Source organism: Gallus gallus, chromosome 6 (assembly GCF_016699485.2).
Source record: "Gallus gallus isolate bGalGal1 chromosome 6, bGalGal1.mat.broiler.GRCg7b, whole genome shotgun sequence".
Taxonomy (NCBI): domain Eukaryota; kingdom Metazoa; phylum Chordata; class Aves; order Galliformes; family Phasianidae; genus Gallus; species Gallus gallus.
The window spans coordinates 30577662-30598512 of record NC_052537.1 but is presented as its reverse complement, the minus strand read 5'-3'; the positions used below and the strand labels follow the sequence as shown (position 1 = coordinate 30598512).

At 42.5% G+C, this 20851-nt stretch overlaps 2 protein-coding genes across 3 annotated transcripts in view; both read left to right on the top strand.

The window, feature by feature from the left end:
- CACUL1 (CDK2 associated cullin domain 1) overlaps window positions 1–3492 on the top strand; it is a 41498-nt gene extending 38006 nt beyond the window's left edge. The window contains exon 9 of the mRNA NM_001031238.2: window positions 523–3492. Within this exon, the coding sequence (NP_001026409.1) occupies window positions 523–563 (41 nt within the window). The 3' untranslated portion in view covers window positions 564–3492. The remainder of the gene's footprint in view (window positions 1–522) is intronic.
- Window positions 1702–20851, top strand: part of PRLHR (prolactin releasing hormone receptor) — a 66444-nt gene continuing 47294 nt past the window's right edge. For both annotated transcript variants that reach the window (XM_046942970.1, XM_046942969.1), the window contains exon 1: window positions 1702–20254. The gene's annotated coding sequence lies outside the window, so the exon portion shown is untranslated. The remainder of the gene's footprint in view (window positions 20255–20851) is intronic.

The window sequence follows — 20851 nt, the reverse complement described above, 5'->3', positions numbered from 1 at the left end:
AAACTAGATTTGTTTATGGTAGACTAGTAAGCTTTATAGGCAGCTTAAGTGGTGGTGGTCATGGCTTTATTTCTTGGCTTCAGTGAGAGTTGACTGCATTGCCCAATAATCTTGTAAATGTTTTGCCAGGAGATAATCTAGTCCCATATATTCTAGATAAGCATTTAAGTATGGGGTCCTGACTGCTAGTCATTAGATAGCCCTGCAGTTTGGTAATAATAGCTATTTCTGGTGCTGCTGTTAATTTCAGTGTGTTTTATTGCATTCTCTCCACTAAGTTTCTTCCTGTCCTTTCAGCAGAGCATGTTCACTTCCTTTCCAACCATAAAATGCCACACAGTTCCATTATGAATACTTATTTCAAACTGAAATGCACGAGTGTTTACTTGGTGTATCGTCTTCAGGTTACACTGTTAATGTTTCAAAGGCAGTGCTGTTTTTAGGGTTATTGGGGAAGGAGGGCAAAGGACCTAACATGGAATCTTAACGAGAGAACATCTTGAACTTTTTTTATGATTTCAGATGGCTCATCAGCTTGTGCAAGCTCCAGGGGATACAGATAGTGAATATACTGGATCAGCTTCTATTCCTAGCCACAACAGACACTGGAGGAGCACAGGTGATATCCGGAGCCTTCTTTGGCAACTGATGATGCTTGAGCTCTGACCTGAACTATGCCTTGAAGAAGAACTTTGGACTCTCTTCTTCATATAATAAAATGTCAGTTGCTGCTACAATTGGGATGACTTTGAAAGACATATCTCCTTGGTCTAGTCTCTCAACAAGTTCATGCTCTACGATTATTGTGAGGAACGCACCTTGAAAAATAATCCTGTCAAAGTGGGAATGGGCAGCCGAAATCAGCAGCTTCCAAAAGCATTAGAATGGAAGAACCTTTTTTGCACTCTTTTCTTATGATTATGGACGTTCTTAAAACTAGTTAACATGTCAGTGAATTAGTTTTTAAACTTCAAGGTATTTTCTGGAGCTTTTGATTAAATAATAGGAATAAATTTTCATTATTTTGCAGTATTTTTTTCGTTAGTATAAAAATGGTCATCTTTTAAGAGTTGGTCCCATATAAATGTATCTTCTGTCAGGGAGTCTTAAATTCCAGGTTTTTTTTCTTGTTATTTTGAACTCTGCTTTCCTATGTGTTTGTACTCTGTGCCTTCAGCTTGTGCACTTTGCGACTTTATAGACCATATTTTGTTAATGCAAAATGTGTTCTTGAGGAAAAACTTGATGTGAACAAACATGCTGCAAAGTTGCACTTTTCTCTCTCGCATCAATAGGAGGTGAATTTAAAGAGGAAGGAAGAAAAGTTGAACCTATTACCATCACTAATTGTGACTCAGAAGTTTGTCCCTTTTCATTTCTCGTATGTAGTAATGTTCAGTACTGGGACCAACTCTTGTAGAACCCCTCTCTAACTCTTCATTGGCCTCTGTAATTGCAGTTGTTTGAGATGTGAATTCCAAACTGAAGGAAATACTGAGATGTATTTTAGGCTGTGTCATGTGGAAATGTTAGTTGCCACAGCTGAATTTTTTAGGGTGGATTATGGGGGAAAAATGTTCTACTGTAGTAGGTCTGTAAAGTACATCTCTATCAGCACAAACCAGATTTGCACCTGGTTGATCAGTGAATACCACCTTTCCAAGATCACTGTGTGTCTCCTCTGCTATTTCTCCTGGTGCAGGGGTGTGATGGGGGTGTGATGGTGGATGTGGTCAGAATCAGGGAGTTCAGGAGTGGTGTAACACGTGTACCTGCTTCCAGTCCTGTGCAGGCTCAGCAGGAGGTCCAGCTGAGTCCAGTTCTAGGAGGTCAGGACCTATGGTCTGAATCCTAATGATTGCGACGTGAGTTTTTATCCATACATGGCTAATGTAATTCCTGTGAGGGGAAAAACGTACTTGAAAGACCAGTTTGACTAAGTTTTTTTTATCACTGTGGATTTATTTTTATCACTTTTAGTTATAAAGGTAAATGAGTTGGTAATATAAAATCTTTCTGAAGTGAAACAGAAGTTTATTCAGTTATGTCTTGCACAACTCTTATTCCTGTTTAAAAAACAGCAAAACAGAAACCCCTGTATGCTTGCATGTCTTCATTCTGAAATGCAGGAAAAAGATTTAATAATAATATATGCGGCAGGGATAAACTTTATTTTTCTTTGTGCTTTGTAGCCAGACTTCATGTAAATGAGTTCAATGTTACCGATTTCACATCAACCATTTTGGCAATACCTTTAGTTTGGAAGGGGGGAAAAAGGGGAGAAGGAAAAGGACACCGTGATTGACAGTTTGATTATTGCTATGTATTGTTTTGCATGCTTGCAAAGGAAATTTAATTATGAGGAAGCTTTAAAATGAATGCATCAGTGTTTTGTTTTCCAGGGAGAGCAATGCCAGCAGTCAGACACCGTACCTAATAGTGGAAAAGCAGCCCAAGCTGAAGAGAGATTTTCAAATGCTCCTAGCATTTGTTTCCACTTTCTACCAGCCACTTAAGTTGAAGCAACATTAAACAGAAGCAGGTATTTTGAACACCATTGCTGGTATGCACTGGAGAAGTTGATGAGCGCTAGGAGGGAAAAAAAGATTTGCCAGCTTCCAGATCTGTGTCAGTTTTGGCTTTAAACAAAAATAAGACCTCTGATAGTGTCCTTAGCTTTAAACATCATTCTGTGCTGAAATGACAACACTCGAATTCAGAGCAGATGCGTTAACTTAACCTGGTTAAAGTCTGTTTACAACTTCATTCTTGTTCACATAGTACATACAGTAAGCGAGCTCTGTCATCTTTGTCAACTGATTACAACTTTTTCTGTTTTTTTCAAATATTTTTACTGATTTAAGTTTGTATATAACGTAGTGCTTTTGCTTCGTGTGAGGCAAGAGTTCTAACATTGATTTTATGTCACATTATGCTTGGGGCACAGACTTCTAGGACAGTAATTCCTTCAGAAGGGAGAGCATTCCTGTCGGCGTGGTTCACTTCATGCGCACTACAAGCAGTGCTTGGATGCTTCTCAGTCCTGTGCAGCATTCTCACTGGGCCAACATACACGAGAAATCTGTTTGTTAAGCACTGTATTACGTTGTAAATTTGGCATTAAAATTTGTGTGTTTTGGCATTATTAACATAATGCTGAAATGGTGTTTGTCTAAGACTTTATCATTGTGACTGAGCATGAAACGGAGTGCAGCATACTATACTAAATTATTTGTTTCTCTGTAAACTTGCATTTTACAGTAAAACTAACTCGGCCACCTTGAGCAATGGTACTGTAAAGCCACAGCAACTATGAACAGCATGATCCTAACTGCAGTATTTAATTTAACCAAATAACTTGTGGTAAATCCGTTGCATCTGTAGCTTACTCTGTTAAGATTAAGCAGTAAAGTTGGTTATGCAATGGGTGTCCTCTCTATGTTGCACTGGTTCTATAGCCAAACTTGCTACATTAAAATATTTTTAGATGAATTTCATTTCTTGATTTTGAAAGCTGAAATATTGAAGTTCGTGATGATTGTGATGGTAGGGGATTGCCAATGTGTATTTAAGATGGGCTTTGATACCAATGATAAAAGGGAATCCATGTAGATAAGCACTCATCTCTCCTATAGTTGCATTTCCTTGATGTCTTTCAGCAGTTATTGAGGAAGTGTTGGTAAAATTAATGGTGTCAAGCAACAACAGTATTTTGACCTCAGGTTTAAAAACAAAATAACCAATAGCACAAAGGTCATGTTCTGAATGACAGAAAAGTACTGTACTGTGGCAGCCTTGGAGAAGGGACTGTTTTGTAGAACTATGGAATGGTAAAAGAAACACCCACCTACTTAAATCTCTACTCTTGTCATGACCCTCAGCTCCTGCTGAGAGAAAACCAAAGGTGTTTTGATGTCTTGAAATGCACCAGGTGTCATGTAGTAGAGCTCACGATATGTTGGTTTGAGTACCTTTAGGATCGGTGCAGTTTCTGCTGGTATGGTGTGTGTAGCAGAAATTCTAAGTCATGGCTTGAAACAGTGATTGAGCACCTGGTGGGAAGGCAGGGCCAGCCAAGGGAAGCTCAGGTGCATGCACTGCAGCTGAGTGATCAGAAGGACTGGAGCCAGGATCCACCCCTTCCCAGACCTCATTTAAGGGTTGGCAGTGGAGGTGAGGGTATCTTGCTGGAGGTCCCTGCATACCTGAGGCCTTCTAAGGGTAAGCAGATTTTTTTTTCCTGTTTCTGTGTCCATGGCTGCTGCATTTGGGCATATCCTCACTTGCTGCAGTTTAGGACTTTGCTACCCTGCTATCGTTGCTGTGCCTTTAATCGCATTACAGCATGACGGAGTGGTAATGTGGGAATATTCACTGTGATGTTAGTTGCATATAGGAAAAGGTTCCTCACCAAAAGGTGGCTGGGCACTGGAACAATGGTCCCAGGGCAGTGGTTGTAGCATCAAGCTGCTGGAGCTGAAGTAGTACTTGGACACTGCTCTCAGATGTGGGATTTGAAGGTAGATTCTCAATCTATCGCTATTATGACTTTTGTGGAAGGAAATGGAGGTCCTACTTAATATTTTATCATATGTAGCTAAGAGGAGATTTAGGAAGTAGTTGGGGATCTGACCTTCTGAACCTTAATCTTGAGGTATTCTCTGGCTGGTAGAAGAGAAAGTTCTTTCCTCCATGACAAAGCTATGGGTATTTGCCTGTTGGTCTCCAAGGTAATGGTGCAACACAGTTGCACTGAGGGTACTGTGCTTGTAGCACTGCAGCACTTGAATTTTGGGTTTGGAGAAATAATGATTTTTTTTTTGTACAGAGGAAGTGATTTTGTCCAGTAAGACATTACTTTTTATGTCATCAGTTGGTGTGATATGGTCCCAACAAAGTATTTTTATGCTCCAGTGCCTGTTAACAGAAGTTGTGCAGAGAATCTAATCTTTATTGGTGCTTTAATTCACTGCCTTTGGCTTGGGTGCTGAGCCATGTCTGAGAGTGGATGGTAACTGTTGAGTCCCAGCTTGAACTACTGATTGAGCACCTGGGGAAAGGACCCGGTCAGCCCTGGGAGCACAGGTGGAGGCAATTCAGCTGTGTGAGCAGAAGGGGTGGAACCTGGCTGCACCTCTCTTAGACCTCATTTAAGGGCTGAGTGCCCCTGGGGAAGGATCCCTTCCTGGAGATCCCTCCTTGGTGAAGCTTTCCCCTGTGAACCTGGAATCTTCTGATATGGATGAGCAATCTTCTTCCCTTCCCCTCTAGCACCTTTCTATCATGCTGGTCCTTCTGTCATCACGCCTCTGTTGTAATGCCTTTCCCATTGTATTGATCTGTCCAATTGCTACAGAAGGGAACCTCAGCTTCTGTCAGGGGGTGCAGGAGAACGATGCTCCAGCAGTACAAGACAGACAATCTTGATGCTTTGGCCTCAGTTGAAAGCTCCCTGGCAAAGTACTTTGTGTTTCACTAGAGGGGGTGGAAGAGATTAAATTTGAGTATCTTGACCTAACCTGAGTGACTGGTTTAAGGAGATTCCAGAATTTCATGGGCGATGAGTATTCTGAAACCCCTTCTGGCTCTCCCCTTCTCTGTCCCTGGGGTGCTGTGGTGCATCTTCTTAGGTTCAAATTACTGTCCCATAGAGGCACCTAGTGACTGAACTAAATTACACTGTGAGCTTACACCCAGAAAGAGTCTGCAGAGGCAATTACTGTGGATCAGCTGATGTACTACAATTACCCACAAAGATAAGATATGAAACTATGGCAGATAAGGCTGAGCATCAGCCTTGAAATGGGTCAAGGTGTGAAACGTTAAAATTGCCTATTGTAGATGCCTGACATGACTTTCCTCTATGGACAAGGTGAAAGAAACAAAAAAATTCTTGAGCAGTTCCCACACAGCACTGAATACATACACATATAATGCTTCACGATTTCAGCTGTTGAATCTCTGCATTGCTGGCCATGGTGTGCTGGTACCAGAACCCTTCTCATTCAGGGAAGCTGGGAGCGAATCTTGCCAGGCAAGGCCTGTCTGACCATGCAAGGAAACAGGCCCAGTTGGTTTTTTTTATGAAAGGATTCTGTGTTTAGTCTGCTGCTTCCTGTTGCTTTTATAGCCCACATTGTTCAAACTACACAACTTTGACTGCTGCACGCCCGCAGTTCCCTTGAAGTTCCCTTTAAATTATATTATATGTGGTATATATTCATCCCAAGGGCTTTACCAGCTGTCTTGGTAATGGCCGTGGTTGTCTTAGCTTGTGCTCTGCTTTCGTGCTGACCACAGTTTGATCTGTTACAATGAATGATAGGCAGAATTTCATCCAAGCTACGGAACCATTTTCTTAAAGTACAGAGATGCATCGTACCTAGTGATTATTTGATTATAATATAAACAAACTGATCATCATATTTGTTCCTTGGGTTACAATGTTTGCAAGCGTGTTCAAGTGATTGTATGCTTTCTAGCTGTGGCTCCAGTCTTCTGCTTCAGAGGATGTCATATTTAAGTGCAGATAAGCAGGGGAGACCCATGAGTCAAAATGAGATCCCTGAGCTGTGATTCTGTTCTGAGTATCCCCCCAGGCAGGTGTCATGAATTGAAAGACTGCACACACTGTTGTTGATATAAATCCTTCATCTGATTCATGTTTTTATATGAAAATCTTTCCTAATAATTCCTGGCATAAAACTTGTCTCTTCTTAATAACTGCTGTATATGGTACAGTTCTTCTTAGAGCTGTCATAGTCCCAAGATCTCATTTGTGGGTAACTGTAACTCAGAGCTCCTTCTTGTGGAAGGAAAATGAGGACTGGGTTTTTCTGATGCATCCTTTTGACCTTTGATATAAAAATGAGTAATTTGATTACTTACCCTATTTGTGTGAATGATTGCTTACCCTCGTGCTTAGTAGTAATGTTGTCCTGTAGCTCTTTGTAGCCAATCTTCTTTACTCCCCTGGGTGCTAGGTTCGCTGTTTCCCTCTTTTTCTGCTATTGGTGAGCACAGCAGTTGGCACATGGTCACCTCTCTCTTGTGAGAGCTGCCTGTACCTACTGCATAGCTTTCAAATGGCAGTTTATTAATAAAAGCTTTCCCATCATCACTATTAAAGGCTCTTGCCGCATGCTTGCTGAATGATTTGCTCTAATGTAACCCGGCTATGCTTATTGCCACATGAATTTGTGTCGGTTCTGCAAACTATGGAATCAAGCCTTCATCATTTGCGCTTCGTAGCTCACTGTTTTAGCATGTAGGTGTTGCTGGACAGACTCATGTCTGAGCTTGGAGATGACTAATTCAAATGGGGATTTGTGATACCGTGCCCAGATCCTGCTGATGAACTGGGAGTTACCAACTTGATTTCCTTCAGTAAAAGTAACTAGGAAAGACTTCTAGCATGACAGTACCTCATTTTATTTAGCAAAGATTTGCTACAGTGGAAATTGCACCAACTGCTGAAGATTCTCTGTGATCAGACTAACTGATCATCTGGACTTCATGATTATCCATTATAGGATAGCAAGCAAGCTTGTAATTTGCCAAGTCTTCTTGCCAGCCCAGCAACTCATCTTCTAAGCATCTGTTTGCATCTGAAGATTCAAACTGAGCAACTTGATCTTTAAGGTCCCTTTCAACTGAAGCCATTCTATAAGCAAGGCAGTTCAGCAGCAGCTCAGCTGCTGTGGCTGAGCTTTGGCTTTGCAGTTATTGTTGCAGAATGGTCTCTTTCATCTACAGTGTGCTTTCTTGTTATTTAAATTGTCTGTCACCACGTTTCCACCTTCATCTGTTAAATTAAACCACAGTTGGTGTTCAAGTTTCAAGAGTTGCCTTTGAGGTGAATTTATTTGCCAGAGCTGCTGTGTCTTCCTGGAGCGTGTCATCTCAGGGCTCTGCTGTAAGAAATCAGTCATGGCTTTCTGCTTCTGAAATGTTAGAGAGAGATGGGCACAGCTGCTCTGAGCTCCCCAGCGCAGCGTGGAAGGGCAGGGTGAGCAGTGGGACCCACAGCCCTGATGCTGAGCTTTTGATTAATGCTGTAATGATAGTATGTGTGTGGCCCATGGCTAACCTTTGGGGTTAGGAGCTCCTCTGCCTTATAAGCAAGGAGACAGAAGGTTGTCCTTTGCCCTTGGATTTACTTAACTAAGTAGGCAGGTGTGTACTGGGCACTGGAGGATGTTATTAGTTGTACCACCAAATGGTGCTTGTGTTTCAGTTCAGCAATTCCCAAGGCAGAACAAACCTCCGCTCTTAAATTGGTTTAGCTACGTTGCAGCAAATCTCTGGTTGTATTTAAAGCATTTCAAGAGCATTATTGATTTTTTGAAAGCATTCTGGAAGATAATGCATGTGAAGCTTGTTCTCACTTGAGCTAATTTAACTTTGGTTTGGGCTGCATTCTCAGAGTGAGTGACTTCAAGCATAGCTGAATCTGATGAATTCCTCTTGTTCAATACGAATGCTTTAGTAATTATTAAGTTACTTTTCTTCATCCACAAGCTATCTGTGCACAGGAAAAAAGTCAGATCTGGCTGCTTTTAATTGAGCCAGTGTGGCTTTAGTTATGTATCAGTCAATTTGAGGCTAATGAATGGAATTTTAAACCACAGAATGCAGCTGGCTCATGGATACTGATCTCTTAAGAATTCTTAGAATTGCAGAGAGCTGAAAATACAGCTGCCAGGTCATGTGGAACATGACAACTCATGAACAGAGGGGAGGGAGTGCTAAAGGTGTGTGCCTTCATAGGCCCAATTTCAGCATCCTTTGTCTTCTCCAAAGCATTGCCTGAATTCTGTCCAAAGCTCGTAGTTTTCCACATAACATCAGATGCCAAGACTGTATTTCAGCTTTGCAGCATCTTCTGAGTTGCAGCTGCTGAGCGCCTTCAAAAAGTGCTTAAGGCCAGATTGGATGGGGCCCTATGCTGTCTGATTTAGTGGGTGGCAACCTTACCTGCAGCAGGGTAGGCCTTGAGATCCCTCCCAGCCCAAGCCATTGTATGAAATCCTCCTGCTCCACTCCTGGGTTCCCTGGAGTGGGTGCTTAGGGAAGGACAACAATGCAATTAGTAGGGCTCTGTCCCTTTCTGAGGAGAGAGATGATGACCTGAATTCCCCTAGGCTTAGTTGCTGAAGCAGGTTTGATTGCTCTCTTCTGCATGGATGATGTACTGGCAATCATTTGGTGGAGTGGTATTTTAATTCCCCTAAGTAGTCATGTTGCAGAAAGGATTAAAATGCTGGTAGCTTGATGTTCCAAAACAGATAGAAATCTGTTAGGAAGAGTGATGGAAGCACTGCCTGTGCTGTCCCTGGGAGGAACTGCCCTGTGAAATCCCAAAGGCTGGGGGTTTGACACGAGGTGTGTGTTCAGGAAGTGCTCAAGTGTGTGACTGCACCCACTGTTGTGCAAAGATGGAAATGGCATTCGACTGTTCCTTTAATGATACACCAACCGAGTAGGGATGTTGTGTGAAACTCTGACTCGAGTGAAGGTTCAGCCATACTGAAACTGGTTGGACGGTGTTAGGCAAGATAATGGAGTTTGCTGGAGTTGTGGGCCTCAGAGGATTCATGACAGATCACTTCCTTCAGCACGAAAGGGTGGTGGAGGTCATATGGCCTCTGAAAGTGGGTGTCAGATGGGAGAAACCAAGACAGACCTCATGTCCCAGTCACAAAATCGTTTCCTTTGCTAAAATGAAATTTTTCTTGGTGAATTTTGTTAAGCTCCATAAAGTACAATTGTTCATCAGCATCAAAACTGATGTAAATACTAGAGTAATGCAATTTTTAGGAGAATTCACTTAAATTTATGACAAAGTAGTAAGTTTAAAGGTTTAAAGTTTGTAAGGGTATTGTTAGCCCTCTTCTGTCTAGTAGTCTAGATGCTTTTCTGAGTATTGAGGTGTATTTTAAAAATATGTCTCTTTAGTCATATTATGCCTCAATTTCTCATCTATGAAGAGACTGTTATTTCCTCATCTCCATTTTGGATATTTCACAGACCAGGGTTAAAGCTCAGTCCTGTCACATCCGATTACGTTCAAGTGATGCTGCACAGACGATAAACCTCTTCTTCCCTCGTTAAGTATTTTACAAGCTTGAAGTCTTCCATCTGCCTTAGTGTCCACCCATTTTCTGACTTGGCCTGGAAGTTCTCTGATGCACAGCAGGGTTTTGGTATGGATTGCATCCTGCAGTATGGGTCTGGGGGCCACTCGGTCTCCAGAAATGGCATTTTTGGTAATGAGATATCATCTGTTTCCTTCAGAAGAGCGGTTGCATAGCAAGGCTGGTAGAAATCCCTCTATTGTACCCTTGCCCTGTGTTTGCCATGGTGCGTTGGTGCTAAATGACCTTTCTGAAGGCTGATGGAGCCTTTTGCAGATTCCCCTTTGGATTTCAGTAGCCTGTGGTGTAAAACCAATAATACGCAGCCAGACTTCCTAGTGTTGTGGCTCTGTGCTCTTGTTTTATATTAACTCACCTTGTGATATCTGTGTTTATTCTCCTATAATGCTCTTGGGCCACCCTGAAGGAGCTCTCTGTGCATTAACATCCTTGAAAGGTGCTGCTTATTCACCACTGACTCTGTAAGCACACGGCTGATGCTCAGAGTGATGATATTGATGCTTTGTGTGTTTGATCCTGGGGCAAGCAGCTTCAAAGATCTAAACCAACAAAGAAAACAGGCCAGCAAAAAAAGGCTATTTTCTAAATTTTCTAGTTGGATTTCGAGATCAAGACCAGAAGTTTTTGGTTTTTTTTAAGTGATTCATTTTTGTTAAAGCCACTTCAATATTTGTTTTTAATGGACCATTTCTTTTGAGCTCATTTTACCAACTCTCACATTGCTTTCCGATGGTGAAAGAATGATGTAAAATGGCTTGCTGCAAGATCCCAGTCTCAGCAGCCTTGTTCTCAATTGAAAGCAGGTGAACAACAGTCTAGAAGATGCGCCATCTTGGTCTGCAATCAGTAATAACTAATTGATTGGCAGCTGGAGGATTGCACAGCATGAAGTGGTATCTGTACTGCCATTTTGTTCATGGGGCGCTCTGGCTTTTCCTCTGAACTCCTAAAATCACAAGAAAAAGATGTATGAAACACATTGCTGTAAATGCTGTTCTTAGTAAATGCACAGCTTTGTCTTGGACCTGGAGCTATGACCTTCTACAAATGGAGGCAGATAAGAATCACCAGACAGATGTTTTTGTTTGATCAAAGAGAAGTAGAACACTACACTAAAATCCAGCATGACTTCAGTTCCTAAGGAGTAGAGCAGTGCTGAAATTTGTGCCTAAAGTGGCAGCTTAAATAGACATAGCTGGTAACCAAAGGCCATTAAGTTCTTCATGATTCTGGAACGTATTGGTCTGCTTTAGAGACTTTACAATGAACAGTCATTAGTGATTTCCATGGACTGTCTTTGGTGCAAACATCGTTCCAGTCTGGTGTTCCTCATTTTTTTGTGGTGCTGACTACAAATTCTTCCTCTCTATTTTTGGCATTTATTTAGTATTAACAAACTTCCTGGTCCCATGCTTCTTACTAAAGATGTACTTAAAAAGAGTGACACAAATTGCTATTAGTTTCCCATTGGCCATGAAATAGCTTTTAATTAGTAGTTGTCACAAAAGCAGTGCTTGCTTTAATCAACTGTAGTCTCATTGTTTGGAAAGGCTTGCAAGGTTGACTGGCTTTCTCTACTTGATCTGTGTTCACAGTAATGAGGCATCAGGGTAATGAGACCACTACCATTACAATTACCATCTTATTAAACCCTAATTAAGGACCCAATTCTGCTAGGTGCTCAGTGCTCTTTGTAAGTAGCTGAATATCTTCATATACCCATTTTGTGATTGCTAGTTGAAAGTGATACTAGGAGAAGATTGAAGCTCTCTGTTCGTGCGTAAGGAATCTGTGGTTTGTTTCAGTGCTAATGGGGTAATTGACCCTAATGATGTTGGCTGCTATGTAATGGGCAGAACTGCCTTTCCTTCCTCAGAGCAGCCTAGCATCGATGTCACTGTTAAATGGGCTGTGATCCACATGGCAGAAGGCTGCATGTCACTGGATAATGGTATTTCCTATAAAATGCTCAATGGTAGATTGCCTTCTGCACATTCATGCACTAGTGAAATGAGTTTGCAACTTTACTGTTCATCAGAGCCAATTACACATGAACTCTACATTAGCCAGACCTGCTTCATTCTGAATAAATAACTCAGTTCCATCCTCCTGAGCCTGGAGAACATTAGCTGTACTGTCTCTTTTAGAATTGAATTTCAAGATGACTTTTCCGCTGCCTGTTCTCTCTGTGTGTGTTGTTGAGCTGGGCGCCTTCCAGAAGAACATTGAGGAGAATCTCTTGTTTTTGTCTCGGGCTGATGGTTTTCTCTTGTTTCTGTCGGGAAACTTGTGTGAACTCCTCTGAACTGATCCTGTGGAGAGTTTTAGGCCCGCCTTTGCTCACCAGAACTGTGCTGCTCACGGTGATGGAGACAAACACTGCTTGGCAGGAGCTGGGGGCTCCAGTAGTTATGCTGGCCTTCTCCCTTCAACAACCCTTGTGTGTCTGTGTGTATCTGTGACCTTCTCTGTGGAGGATAAGTAAGGTTAAGGATGAGTGCTATTCCCTGTGATGCCGAGGGAATGTACAACACCAGATGTGTCTTGTACTTCAAGCAGCAGCATAAAAACAGCCCTCTTTCATTTCAACTTGGCCTGATTTTAACATTGGTGTATGTTAAGCTGGATATCCCTAACTTGTAGTGCTCTGTTTTCTCAGCATGATCATCTGCACCTCTAAAACTGAGCTCACGTGGGGCTCCCACCAATCCATTGCTCCAAAATGCTGCCTTAATCACTTTCCGAAAGTTAAGAATTAGGCTTATTTTACAGGCTTAATTGCAGTCATAAATTTTTTTACATTGCTTTTGTGATACAGATGAAAGCTAATTTCCTGAGTTTGATCTTGATTTATCTCTTATAGGGCTCTCTATGGCTCTGAAGAAGTGCTCTTGAGGGCCTGAGGTGCCTGGAATCAATCCTTGGTTGTGGAGGGCTGTTAACATCAGATAATAGTGCATTCAAACACTTGGTGTTAATCATTGGTTCTTTACTTTCCGTGTTAATTGGAAGAATGATTTCTTTGCTGTGTTGGGCGAGTGGTGAATTGAGTGCTGAATGTCAGAGCCAATTTGCATTGCTGTTTAGATTTAGAGATTCATTGCAACTTCTGTCAGCTTACATAGTTATTGGTATTTTCTTTTGCATACACTTTGTGACCTTCAGAGGCTGAGAACTCTTCCTGCTGGTTGTCTGTTAGCCTTATGCTTTGCACCTGGTCCTGCTGGAACTGAAGTTGTGTGGCCCAATATTTCACTTAGCATCCTTGCTAATGAGAAACAAGATAAAGACTAAATGAGCATTTTCCCTCCTGTGGACCATGCATCGATCAAAACTCCCTATAGAAAGCAATAAAAGCTGGTTTGGATTCCTACCAGACCTGGAGGAAACTGCCTGACTTCTGTTAAGAGAGTATCTTAGAAAGGAGCACTTGTACCTTCACATCCTCAGTCTTAACCTGCTCCCTGAACACACCCAAGGAGTGCAAAGCAGGTAGAAATCCTTATCTTAAAAGGCAGTTCCAAGAAGTGGTTTCAGCTGTTTGTTAATGGAAAAGATCTTGTCTATTTGTTTTTTTCTTCTTCCCCCGCAGTATGAAATGTGAACAATGCATTTAGCTGTTATGATAACTGGGTTTTAAAACCTTTTGAAATCCCATCAGTCCTAAAACACTAGATGTCAGAGAAAAGGTTTTGAGCTGGGTATATTCCTAAGGAAAGTCCAGCTTGTTTCGTAGGATCATGGAATCATAGAATGACCTGGGTTGAAAATAGAGATGTTCTCGGCATGGTGCTAGCCCTGTTTTTGGATCTCCTTTGGAAAATAGAGCAGAGATCTGATTTCATCCAAGAGCAGTATCGCTGAATGAAGTTGTGTCTGATAGGATAGCAATGTTGCTTTTCTTCTCCTTTCACTCCTTTTATTATTTCAAATTAGCAAAACTCTAACCTTACATCTACTCTGCACTTGTGTAAAGCTAGAGTGGGGAAAACTGGACTTGATGTACTCATGCTTGTAAAGCTGAAGAGTCAGAGTTAGAATGGCTTGGGTTGGCAACAGCCTTAAAGATCACTCAGTTGCAACATCCCTGCCATGGGCAGGTTGCCACCCACCAGATCAGACTGCCCAGGGGACAGCTGTCCAGTTAGGCACTGAACAAATCTATGGGAGAGATGAATCTGTGATATCAACTTTTTAATCGTGGTTGTTTCATCTCCTGAAACCTTTATTCTCTGACATCAGATTGTTAGAAGATCTTAGTTACAATTAACCTTTAAATGCTTAGGCAGTTGTAATGACTGCTGAATCCACTTAATGCATTAAGAGATTAAGGATGCCTTTTGATGGTGGGAATTCACCTTCTGGGCTGTCTGGGATGGATCATTTCCATTGTCTCTCTCATATTTAGATTTTCTGCTGTGTGCAGCTCCTTTGTACTTATTAATTTCCTCCAAGTCTCTGCTGTCACACCTTTGTCCGTGCCCCTGGGCTTGTTGTTGCAGCCAAGGTAAAGCAATTTAAAATCATGCAGGAGTGGATGCTGTCCAGGATGTGCTTTAGGAAAACCAATGGGTTTGTTTTTGTTGCTGGCAAGCCTCTATACGTAAAAGGAAGACTCCTGGACTCCCAGAGAAAGCACTGAACTGGAGACTGCCAGGCATGTGCATCCCTTTCTGTTTGCTCTGTGCACGACACACTGCAAACCATATCTTTTCTGTGCTCTTAAGTTTATAAAAGAACCCACTTATTACTTGAAGAAAGCTATTTGCAGCCTGGCAAGTTGCACTGTTCAGAGACAATTCATCAAAATTAATATTCCTAAAGTTTTCCAGTTTTCCAGCTTTGACTGCAGCAACTATCCCAGTAACACATTTCCTGCACAAGAGCACAGCGTAGGGGTTCCATTAATCAAGGACAGAAGTCCTCAGGTCTATCTGTTGCTGGAATGACACGTTCTGCCTGTAGCTGGTGCACCCTTGGATCTGCTGCAATGGGTTTGGTCACCCCTGTTCTAGTGGGGAATCACAGAAGGAAGGGGGTGATTACTGAGGTGAAAAAAGAAGGAGCAGTTGGGATGAGGAGGGGAAGGGAGCAAGGATATCAGGTTTGACAGCTGTTAGCCTTGCATTTTGCTTAGAGGCCTCCAATGTACACTACAAGGGAACACAGGTAGGCAAAAGGCCCAGGTTGGGCCCCACGTCTCAGGAAGTGGTGCTCTGTGTTTGAGCAGATATTCTGCTTGGTTGCTTTCATCATGAAAACATCACTTTGAGCCAAGTGGATGTCACACTTAACAAACTGAAGAGTGGCCCAATGTCAGTGTTGCGTGCTTCTCCATGGCAAGTGGTGCCGAGAGGAGCTGGAAGGCCCTTAGATGTTGGATCCAGGTGCTGGGTTTGGCTGTTGCCATTAGGTGTGAGGGGATGTGGTGTTGGGTGGGAAGCACTAGGTGCTGAGCTGCTCCCTGGTTCTGAGGTGGCCAGGCTCCCAAAGTCTGGCAGAAATGGTTTGCTTGGAAGTTAAGCACTTCATGTAAATGCATGCCTGGCTGTATCAGCATTGGGAAAATCAGCCTTATTGAAAAACAAACTAATGAAAAGGCACAGCCTTTGGCAGGAAGAAATCTTTCGGAGTTTTGGGATGAGCAGGAGATAAACACTTATGTAAATCCTACAAGGAGAAAAAGCTGTGCAGGTTTATTCTCTTGTTTTGCACATCCTTTTTGTCTCTCATTCCTTCTGAAAAGCCAGCATCTGGCTCCCTGTGCACCATGCCATGTGTCAATGGGGGTACCTGGATGGGATCTTACACGGAGTCTGTGCGAATCAATTCTCCCAGATCCATCCCACTGCTTGTGTCTGTGTGTTGTGCTCCCTGGCTTGCACACACAACCTGGGGGGCCCTGTATGCGAAGATCCTTTTTCCCCCAACTTGACCCTACAGCTGCTATGAAGCTGTGCAAATTCAGTTGTGCAATGGTGCATAAACACCAAGGTGTTTTTCCTGTACTGTACAGATGGACAACCTTCCACACCCCAGCACGATGCTCCTCTGTGGGTGTTGTCCCTGTGCCCATGCTGGGAGCACCTGGCAGTGGCACGGAGCTGTGGGAGCTCAGGAGGAACAATTCTTCCTTGGGGCCATCGGGTGTGGGTCATGGGCACTCCCCAGGCCTGCAGGGCCATTGCACAACAGGTGTGCACGGAGGGATGTGCTGTACCATGTGCCTACAGAGCTCACAGAGGATGCTCAACCAGCACGCTCCGTCCTTGCTTTACCTTGTCTCAAAGCAGGTAGCCAGGTGGACAACCTGAGGATGATGGATGGCCCACAGCTCCGTGCTCTTGCTGTGACTGGCTTCTGGGAGGGAGGTGGATAAGGCTTGGGATTTAGAAACAGCCAGATAGCAGAGAATGTTGATGAGCAACATGACTTTCCAGATACTGCTTTGTTTCTAATCCTGCACGGCTGTGGATGGCATTGATCACATCGATCTTGTCTGAACTGGAATTTACTAGGAATCTTGCTTCACGGAACAAGCTGAAAATCCCAAGGCCCCAAACTTAGGCAAATTCAGTGCAAGATTCGCTTTAATTTTTATATTATCATCACTATTTGCAAACATCCTTCTTTGGCTTTGGGTTGTCACAGGGACAAAACCCATTTTTGCTGGTATGTGGATGTGAAACCAGTTTTCATGGTGGCAGAAGGCCAGCCGGGGCTTGTCTGGCTGCTGGGAGCCTCTTTGCTGGGAAGCAGAGGATGTTGCTGAGTGCCAGGCCTGGGCTCAGGCACAAACCAGTCCTGGGATGGCTGTGCAGCCGTGTGCAGACTGAGGCCTGTGCTCTGTCTTGTCATCCCCAATCACCTCATCAGCCAGCAACAAGTTTGTTTCCCCAACAGACTTCAGCTCTGTTCCCATCCAGGCTGACTAAGATAATGAATTTCAGTACTAATCCTTTTAGGCTGAAAACAAGATTCCAGAAGATATTTGTTACGTGCAGTCTTATTCCATGAGGGAAGTTGCAGTGTATATTTCCCATACGTATTTGCAAAATCCTTCTAAATATACGCCTTTACTTTTACTAGCTTCTTGTCATCACAGAAAGCACTGATAGGCAGCAGTACACCCCTATAGGCCATCTCTGTAGCAATCTCCTGAGCAGCCTAATGAGTTTATAGCCCAATTAAGGCCTGCAGGAAACTCATCTGATTTCTTTCAGCTGCAAAGGTGGAGATCAGCCTTCATTTGAGGGCAGAGCCCTTTGGTTCTTGGCTCTTTGTTCTGCTTCTGGTTTCCTCACCCCTGCTTGTAGGGATTGTCTCAGATGATGCTCAGCCAAACTCTGAGTACTGTTATTCAATGAGAAACATGTTGGAGTTTGGTAGACCTACACAGCCAAGCTCATCTGTTCCATTCAATATGGATGGTGTTCAAGCAATGCTGTTAGAAAACTGGTGAGGAAACTCCTTGAAAGCAGTTTTAGCTAGAACTGGGTGAAGAGTCCATAACAGACTGAAGTGATCCAAAAATGAATGTCAGCTGTGAATTTAGAAAAGCATTAGTGAATTGTGTCAACTGAGAGGAAAACAGAATAATTTCTGTTCTTAGTTCCTTATTTGCAGGTGCTGACTTTTCTTATTCAAAAAAAAAAACCCTGACTTTTTTTCTTTTTCAAACAGCTTGCCTTATGTAGAAATTGATTCGCTAATAAACAGCTTTAAATGACCTTTTAAGTTAGACAGTTCTGTAGATGGACTCCAAGGAAACCACTCTTCTTTGCTTGTCTCAGCGACAGCTTGAGAAGTCTTAAGTTTTATCTATCTGGAACCAAACCATTTTTCAAAATCCATGATTTATCAAGTTTTAGTCATTCTTTGGAGAACAATGTTATTTTAATTTGACTAAGGTTAATTTATTGGAAGTGCAATTCAAAAATAATTACAATTAATCCTGGTTAATTTTTACAATCCAAACCATTTTATGGTGATATTTTTGTTAATGGCACAAAGTTTCCTTTAAGACTATTTTATAGCATGTGTTGAAATTGGACCTATGTACTTTAAATATATACGTGCGTGTGTGTGTGTATATAGTTTCTAGGGCTGATTGGCAAATATGCCAACATCTTTCAGTGACCTTTATGACTTGAAGCTTTCCAGTACTGTCCTAATGAAGATGAGATCAAATCAGAGTGAGTTTAAAAAAAAAAAAAAAAAGTCTGGTTTATAATTCTGTATTGAAATACTCTCCAATTACTCAGCTGTCAGAGATAGAATGGAATTTATTGTTAAGTTATTCACTTAGATAATAACCTGTGGCTTCTGCTGAAGTGGAAGAGAAAAAAGGCAGTAGGATGCCATGTGTGACAAGCTGGTTTCCTGGTAGGCTTGTTTAGGATTATTTGCTTGTCCACCCTTTGAGGAGGATCCATTGACCTTCTGCTTTTGATGTTTTAACTCTATGGTAGATCCTGAACACTGCTCTGTGGCAGTGAGTCTTGTCCATGGATTCCTGCCTTGCTGTGCACCAAGGACATTTTTGGGAAGACCATATTTTCAGTTTCTGTTGCTGTGCCTCATGGCCTCTGTGCTGGAGGAGCCCTTCTGTAGAGGGCATACGTTCAGCATCGGGCACTTGTAAACCAGAGGGCATGGCTGAATGAAGGCATATGCTGTTCAGAATTATTTTCACTACCCCGAACTGTAGAAAATTCTGGCTAATAAGAGAATGAGAAACTTTCAGTGCTAAGCCTGAGCCTTAAGATGTTTTGTCTATTAGTGATGTAGCAAATGCTGTGGAAAACAGCCGGATGCCTTTGATCAGTATTAGACTTCCACCACTTTGGCTTTTATAGGTGGCTGCAAATTAGATGCCATGTAAGAAATCCAGATCTGTTTACGTTGGGGCGATTTTGAAATGATGTGATCATTCTTTTAATGAATAGGACTCGTGAAAACAGCGGCTCATAATTTCAGAGCTCTCACAGGGCTTTAGAGATCGAATGAAGCAGCGGTTGTTAGGGTAGTATGGTTAGGTTGCGGTTGGACTTGGTGATCTTTAAGGTCTTTTCCAACCTGAGCGATTCTATGATCCCAGGCAGGCACAGAACTGCATGTCCAGGGGTGGCAGTCTTCCCCAGAAATCCCAGGCTATACGCTAAGCTCGTTTATTAGCCATACATGGTGACATGTGGTTATTAATGCCATCTTACTTAATTTTCCATTAGGATTGGGAAGGATTTTTCCCTTAATTATTTTAGTCAACAGTTTTACTGCAACACATGGGAACTAAGAAATTTTTTGTGAAGATGTTTGCTCTGAAGTTTGAAATCTGCCCGGGAATAGAATGATTTTAATTACAAAGGAAACAAATTAATAAATCCATGAATGTTTCTGATGAGTTTTTATTTACATTACCGGGTCCCCAGCCAGGTCTCTGTTCTTTGTCATTCAGAAAGCAGCAGTTTCTGTCTGTCCCAAGCAAAGAAAACCAAAAAACAAACACATACCTGAATGTGTGTAAAGCAATGAGATTCACTCCTGTGAGGGAAATGATGGCAATGCAAAGTAATACAGTGACTCCCTTTGGTTATAGCACAAAAGATTAGTCAAATTACAGGGGCTGCTCATGTACAAAATGTACATAACAGCATATAAATGCAAATCATTGTTTTGTTGCTGAAGTGAGAGAAAATAAGCATCTCCATTAGCTTCCTTTTGTTCTCAGAATAGTCAGTATTTGCACTTACATAAGGTGTTGCTGCCTGTGTGTGTGTTTGTGCTCCATAGGAACTTTGTGCTGATCAGCCTAAGGCACTTCCAGGCATGTTCTTGTGATATTATAGGGCTCTGAGGTGCTCAAGTAAAGCGCTATGAGAACAATGAAATCACTGTTTGTTCACTGCTTTATTCTAATTCCAGATTTTTTTCTGTTAAATCAGTGAAAGAGAACTCCAAGCCTTCAGTTTTCTCCCAGCAGAAATCCTACATCCTGATGCACGTGTGCTGTGAAACCGTGACCTCTGACAACAGCCAATCTGCTGACTGTGCAGTCCTGCCAGGGCACCATCCCAGCATGTCTGCCATCCCGCCAGGTGACATTCTCATGTTGGCCAAAGGGGCTCATAGGGTACACCAACCACAGAGGCTGAGCTGTCCCAGCCTGTGGATTCTGGGACATTTCATGATGAAAAACCATGACAGGGACACCTGATGGGGCATGGATGAGCATCTAGGGGCTGGAGATAAAGAATAGGTGTTAACAGTGCACTGCAGCTTTGCCAGACCCAAATTCAAGGGACTGAGATCAGAAAATGGGGGCAGTGACACCATCAAAGTGTTACTCCATGCTTTGGCTCCTTCCCATCAGTCCTGACTTTGTTGTTAATTGATACAGAACATCTCTGTGCAGAAGTGAGGCCTGTGACTCCTCCTTGCTTCTCTTCTGCAAGGTACTGGTTGCCCAGAGATGCTGAGGATGTTCCTTCCCTGGAAGTGTTCAAGACTAGGCTGGATGGGGCCCTGGGCAGCCTGGTCTAGTACCAGATCTGGTGGTCAGTGGCCCTGCCTGTAGCGGGGGGTTGGAATGTGATGATCCTTGGGGTCCCTTCCAACCCAAGCCATTCTATGATTCTTTGTTCTCCTTAGATAAAGAAGTTTATTGCAATTCTATTATGATTATCATCCTTGTT